Source organism: Macrobrachium nipponense, chromosome 19, assembly GCF_015104395.2.
Source record: "Macrobrachium nipponense isolate FS-2020 chromosome 19, ASM1510439v2, whole genome shotgun sequence".
Lineage (NCBI taxonomy): Eukaryota > Metazoa > Arthropoda > Malacostraca > Decapoda > Palaemonidae > Macrobrachium > Macrobrachium nipponense.
Window position 1 is genome coordinate 44,612,038 of NC_061088.1, and position 7,500 is coordinate 44,619,537.

Consider the following 7,500-nt stretch of genomic DNA (forward strand, 5'->3'; position numbering starts at 1 on the left):
TCGGGTTCTTGTTGATTTTTCTGAATTTGAATTGATCAGCCAGTATTTGGTCCAGTTTCTCATGATATTCAGAGGTCTTGATGAACACTGCTTTCAAGTTTTTAGCAGTTTCTTTCAATTCTCTGTAAGGATAGCGCTTCTGTATGGGGCACCTCGGTTGGCAAGGGCTTCTGCTAACAGTAAGGGCTGGAGGGAGTCGCTCGACCTGACCCTACCTTCATCCTCGAGGGACTGAATAGAGTCAAGGAGGACTTCGACCTCCAGGCGCTTGGCATGTGGGTTTGGCTTTTTTATCACGTGGGTACTGAGCCCAAGATTAAGGAGATCTTCTTCTTCGGGTGTCGGTTTATATTCCGTGAGGTTGATGAAATCATTCTTTTTTCGGGGAATTTTCAAACTTCCCCCATTAAGCCTCACAAGTTTCTTAAGTATGCCACTTTCTCTCTTGTGGTAATCCTTCTGCTGCAGGCGCTGGACGGCGGCATCAATGTCTGGACGGCGGGTTCCTTGGGAAGCTGCTTGTCTCTGTGTTTGTAGTGTATCTAATTCTCTTTTTATTTCTCTCCTGGACAGCTTCCAGTACCTGCCGCCCAGGAGGTAGGTACCCCAACCAACACCCAACCCACGCAAATAACCCCGGCCAGACCACAAAGATCTCAACGCCTTAGGGATAGATTTCATTACCATCCAACGACCAATTAAAATCCCTGCTTACCAACCTGCCCACCGATTTTACACGACCTTGCCTGCTATAAATACTTGTAAAACGTATCTTAATTCACTTTACTGTATACTCTCATAAGTGACTGCAAGTGCACTATCGAACGTTAGAGGAATAAACCTAAGACAAATGAAATCTTAACATGTCCTTAGGAAACCTAATACACCAGCTACATGCTGACGAGAAAAAGATAATAAGAAGAATTGAGAAGATTCTATATAAATTAAATGCCATTGAAACAGCTATAGTATTCAATGGTACTGCCCTCAGAGAAGGCCCCCTCCCTAATTATACCCGTCTACGGCTCCATAATTCAGCTGCGACGAGAGAAGACAACACTACATCCTTCAGGAAGACATTGGTGCTCCGCCAGCTGGAAGAGAAGAAGAAAGAGAGGAGAGACATTAAAAGAGAATTAGATACACTACAAACACAGAGACAAACCCGGGTCTATGCCTTAATGGGTCCAGCGAGTGCCCAGACAGATATAAAAGATCTGTGATAGATGCCTTCGTCCGCCGCGCCCTTACACACTGTTCCACATGGAGAGAAACCACCAGGGAGACCGAAAGGTCTACACAAGTCCTCATCAACAAAAACTTTTCAAACTACATGGTCGAACGCCAAACGAGGGACTCCATGAATAAATGGCACCAGGAGAGAACGACCGAAACTAATGACCAAAGTGGAGCTATAAAAATATTTTATAAAAATTATATGCACCACAAATATTTGGAAGACGAAAAGGCTATAAGGAAAATAATCAGTGAAAATGTCTCCCCAATGCAGAAGGTGATAGAATTAGCCTCATAATATACTATAACAATATGAAAATCAGTCAGCTGCTTCTTAAAAACAACCCAGCGCCCCCAGAAACGTCTTTGAAGAGAAGGAGTGTCATCTACGAATTCACATGCCCGGTGGATGGATGCCACCATTCTTATATCGGGATGACAACCACCAGACTCTCCAAGCGTCTCTCCTGCCACCTTCAAGAAGGGGCCATTTTCACTCACTACAGGGAAAAGCATAGCAGGAGACCAGAAAGAGCTGAACTTATAACGAACATAGAAATTATTGACCATACACCAGACCGGAAACGCCTATGTTATCTTGAAGCATTACACATATTAGAGAAAAAACCGACTATCAACACGGTAAAAGAAACGGAATTTCTTCCTACCATCATAAGAAGAAATAGCACAAGAAACCAACCGACTCCATATACCGCCACGAGAGAGAGAGGAGAGATCGAGGGGGGGGTTGGGGGTTGGGGAGGGAGAGAGAGATAGAGAGAGATAGAGGAACAAGCATGAGAGAGAAAGAGGAAAGAAGAAAGGGAAGAAGAGAGAGAGAGAGAGAGAGCGAGAGAGAGAGGAGAGAGAAGAGAGAAGAGAGAGAGAGAGGAGATGACGTGACGAGAGAGAGAGAGAGAGAGGAACTTGCAGAGAGAGAAAGAGAGAGAGAAAGGAGAGAGAAAGAGAGGAAGAAGTAGAGAGAGAGAAAGCAGGAGGGAACGAGCGGAAGACATGTCACCTGGACAGCTTGCAGTACTTGCCGCCCAGGAGGTAGGTACCCCAACCAACACCCAACCCCCGCTAATAACCCCGGCCAGACCACGAAGATCTCAACGCCTCAAGGATAGATTTCGTTACCATCCAACGACCAATTAAAATCCCTGCTCACCGACCCGCCCACCGATTGTAAACGACCTTGCCTGCTATAAATACTTGTAAAACATATCTTAATTCACTTTACTGTATACTCTCATAGGTGACTGCCTGTGCACTGTCGACACGTTAGAGGAATAAACCTAAGACAAATGAAATCTTTACATGTCCTTAGGAAACCTAATACACCAGCTACATGCTGACGAGAAAAAGATAATAAGAAGAATTGAGAAGATTCTATATAAATCAAATGCCGTTGAAACAGCTATAGTATTCAATGGTACTGCCCTAAGAGAAGGCCTCCTTATTATTATTATTATTATTATTATTATTATTATTATTATTATTATTATTATTATTATTATTATTAAGGGGCGGAGACAAAGGGAAATACAGAAAGATTTTTTATTTTAAAGAAATATTAACAAATGGTTAAAAATGTATTAAAATGCAAGAACAGTATTAGGGTAGTAATGCATTGCATCTTCGCTTAAACTTCTGAATTTCCAATTGCATGATATCCTCTGGGAGGCTGTTCCACAGTCCGAGAGTGTTAGGAGGAGTATAGCACCTCTGGAACTGAGAAGCTCGACAGTGAGGCACATTTACTGCATATTGGTGCTGCTGTTCAGCGAATCTGGTTTCTCTTGACAGGTAAAGTGATCTGGGATCAATTGTGAATGTGAAAGATCTCTGTTAAAATATAACCTATGAAAAAGTAACAAACAAGAGATCATCTGTAGATGATGGTTCAAATCATAACTGCTACTATTAGGAAACTGAAACATACCACCACAAACCACTTTATCTAAAAGAGATAGAAGTCTAACAGAAGTAGACTTCCACACTGGAGAACAGTAGCTAGTAAAGGAAGCACAAATGACCTAAAATAGTGGTATTGATTTTATCACTGTGCTCTCACTAGATATTTTTCAAAAGTAAGATGCGAGTCAAAACTTACACCTAGAATATTAAAGCTTCAGACTCATTCAGCAAAGTTCCATCCATCTGTAGGGGAGGACGGGGTGCAATATCTATACAAGATATGCTAATCAATGGTGGTTTCGTTTTACTGGAGTGCATCCTCATACTCACCAACTACACCATTCACTGACCCTGTCCATGTTCCTATTTAGGCTGAGGGTAGCTTCATTTCTCATAAGTGGAGATTACTACACCCACAAGTGTTTCATCATCGGTATACTGAACAATCTTGTTTTCAAGGCCAACAATCATATCATTTGTGCATGCTAAAAATAACAGTGGACGGAGAACACTGCACTGTGGTGCTCCAGGCTCAATAGGCCTTGATTCACTAAAGATCCTCTCCACATCAGCTCGCTGCTGCCTATGGTAAGGAAATCTTGAAGTAATACTAAAACATATCCACCCATTCCAAGATTCTGAAGTTTATAAATAAGTGTCTTGTGATTCCCTGAATCGAAAGCAGCAGTAAAATGTATTTTAATTACTATGCTATCAAAACCCTTATCAAGGTTCCCTTGCAAATAGCATGTCAAGTCTATAAGAACATTATAGGTATCAAAGTAGCTAACAATCCTTTAACTGGTATGGATTGCAAGTATGAAGTTCCATTATGTGAAATAGTTCCAGTTTAAATATTTTACATAATAAAAACAGTTACTGTTCCAACAGTATCCACCTCACAATCCCTGTTATTACCTGCCTTTAGTTCCCAGTCTAAAAATACCTGTTAATAAGTTGCAAACTCTGTAGTTGCTCTTATAAAGTACGAAAATGGATATTTGTGGTGGTTATGTATGTTGAGTATGAAAACTAAGATTTTTATACAATAAAATACTGATTTTTTCCCATTAATTTCTGGTATTCACTTAGACTTTTCATTTGTTCCTGCATTATTTTCTAAGGTTTATGTTCCCCTCCATATCTAGGAACCTTATGATTATTACAAATTATGGGTAATTTATAATTAGTAAACTTTTTATGCTTTGAGAAGAAATGCACTCCCATATCTTTACTGGTAAGTAATATTTTTAAGGCTATATGTTACACTCATTTACTTTATAGAAAGGTCTATATTTTATAGTTCTTTTAATTTTGATGGATGTAATAGTTACCGGTATTTACACTATGGCATTCTTATTTTACAGGGAGGGGAACCGAGAGAGGGATTTGTGAAATTTGCTCCTGACTGCTTCCTGGATATGTTGTCGTACGTTCAAAATGGAAGTTTCTCGATGTCAGAGATTAGTGATATCTTCAGTGGTGAGAAGCCTTCTCAAGAGGTCATGAGGGTAAGAGGCTGAAAGACTTATTAAAGTACAGTAGTTATAAGTCCACTTATAGGGGTATAATTTAATTTGTACTATAGAAAGTATAGATTTGAAGTAACTGTGTTGTAACATCAAATCACAGGCATGGGGAAAAAAGATTTCATCAAAGTCATCCAGGAAGGTTTTATTGTAAGTTTGGATCAAGTTAAGAGAGTATAGAATCTGAAGATTTTATCTATCAGTCAAGTTAAATGCTATCAAGAATACATAATTAGAGTAATGTTAAAACTAACAGTATTAACAAAATAGTAATGAAAACAATAATAATGTTTTTGCTCATAATTGGTGAGAATAATCTCTTGAAAAGGGGCACCATCTATTACTCTAAGTAGTTTTATCAATACGTATTATGGAAAGTCTTGGGGGTCACCTCTGTAAATAGAAACATTTATGAACAAAATAGATTGAAGTCATTACTAACTGAGTAGTGAAAGATGAATTTGTAGCAAAGAGTAGGGTCCTGCAAGTGAATGGTAGATCACCTTTGCTGTATGTCCTTTTAATGGGGTTTGTAATGAAAAGGTGGTGGTGAAAATTGGCATCACGATATAAGATTTAGAGACTTGAAGTATGCAGACTATGGTGTTTCAGTTCTCGAAATACCCCACGAGGTCTACACAACTTTCTAAATAGAGTGCTTAGTGCAACTAGAGAGAAAAGTAAATCTAAGAAAAACTGAAAATAATAATGGTAGATTCTGTAAAAGGCATAAACAAATACCAGGAGAAGAAAGCATTATGAGGTCGAATCTTTCAAATATTAAGTTACAATAATATCCAGTTTAGATTTTCCGAAATAAAATTTAGCGAAAGACTTACAAAGGGAAAGTGTGCAGTGGCAGTAGTCAGGTTGAATAAGATAAGGAAATCAAATAGACTGAAATTACATACAAATGTAGGATTACGTAGTGTACTTCGATCGTTATTGGTGCAAAACATCTAGAATAATTTGTTATTTTGAAAATGTAGCCTAATAAGAATAAAATACCACAGCAGATGGTAAAATAGATAGAATTGGTTTTATAAAGAATATTACAAAAGTTCAATGTCTCTATGAGATGGAGATGCTTTGGACATGCCTTTCGCACCAAGCCGAAGAAAAGGGTAAGTGATCATGTTAGCTGATCTGAAGACACCACAGGAGACGGAAGAACCAGATTTTCTTGTATCTGAAGATAAGGGAAATAGTACTATATAATAAGTGGTGAGACTTCAGAGATATTTTATGTCATATAGCAGCGGTGGCTATAGTGACGAAGATACGACTTATATTTGTTGGTTTTATCCGTTTCATTTCAATGAGGAATAGGATGCCGCCTAATCCTAAATTTCTTTAAATTCATGTGGAAGTTTGTTTTACATTTTTATGGTGTCTGATATCCCAGGAGACTATCACATATTTCTCATTCTAATAATAGTTATCAGTGCAATGATTGGCTTTCTGATACTTCTAACAACAAATTTTTCTGTTATTTTACAGCCGCCCTAAACCCCCCCCCCCCCTCTCTAAACCCTCTCCCTCTCTCTCTCTCTCTCTCTCTCTCTCGTCTCGTCTCTATCTCTCTCTCTCTCTCTCTCTCTCTCTCTCTCATAAGCACCTGTTAGACACTAAAATTTCGAAGCAACAAGGGACTAAGATAGATTAAAACTGAAATAATAGTTCCTCGGCTGAAATATGTGAATGGCAGTCCTCGCACCAGTGGATATAGTAAATAAGCTTAACAATTTACAAGGAAGTAATAAACAAACTTCTAACACAGTTAGAAGGGAAACTAGATGCAAAGACATAAGATCGATAATTTCTGTAATTTAATTAGCATGCCCTTACTTGAAGAGTAAATTCAATAAGGGCTGGATTTTACAAAGGGCCTAACCCATAAGATTTGGTTCTACTTCTTGATAACGACTCACTGCCATGTTGATGCCAAGCATTATCGAACTAATTTCAAACAGATGGTACAAGGCAAGTACTGAATACTTCCAAGGAAAAGCTTTTACCATGATCATTGTTGCTACATCAACCTTCAGAAATACATAACAAAGGCAATTCCATTCAGTTCTTAGTGATAACAAGATGGATTAAAACTTATGCAAGTGGCTAACGTGTGAGTCTGAGATAACTGGCTGCCTGACAGCTGCAAGTACCAGTAGATCTTTCAATGATTTCATTTGTAGAGCAAATTTTTCTTCTTAGCATGTGTTATCTCTGTTGACCATGAAGACTTTTCATGTGCTAGTCACTTGTTCCAGGTGTAACATAGCACTATTTTATTAGGTTTGAAAACCTAATAAAACAGTGGGTCAGACTTTGCGTGTTTATTTCTGAAGAACACTTACACTGTGATACCAACATTCCTTCTCAAACTTAATACAAAGTTAATCAGTACAGTTTGCATGGGCAAACCAACAAATAATTTCATTTTATATATTCCCCACATTTGTTTTAATCTTTTAAATTTTTCATGAGTTAAAACCTTAGTAAATATATCAGCAATCATATAATTAGTTGGGCAATATTGCAACAGAATTACCCTTGACATAGCAATGGTATACATATTGTCCTCTAAAATCAACGTTTGGCCATACCATTCAAATTTTGAATCTCCTGTTAGCTTCTACAACCAAACAGCTACTTGTGTTGCGCTAGCTAACACTATGTATTGTGCTTCAGCAGTTTATAAAGCCACACAACTCTGTTTTTTACTACTCCAACTCACAACACCACCACTAAGGTGAAAAGAAAACCGGAAGTAGACTTATCATCATCCGTGTCACCTGCCCAATCAGCATCTGAA

General features: G+C 38.4%; 1 protein-coding gene across 6 annotated transcripts in view; it reads left to right on the forward strand.

The window, feature by feature from the left end:
- Positions 1 to 7,500, forward strand: part of LOC135216728 (uncharacterized) — a 481,792-nt gene that overhangs the window by 412,624 nt on the left and 61,668 nt on the right. For all 6 annotated transcript variants that reach the window (XM_064252201.1, XM_064252232.1, XM_064252208.1 and 3 more), the window contains exon 17: positions 4,524 to 4,667. In XM_064252201.1, the coding sequence (XP_064108271.1) occupies positions 4,524 to 4,667 (144 nt within the window). The remainder of the gene's footprint in view (positions 1 to 4,523; positions 4,668 to 7,500) is intronic.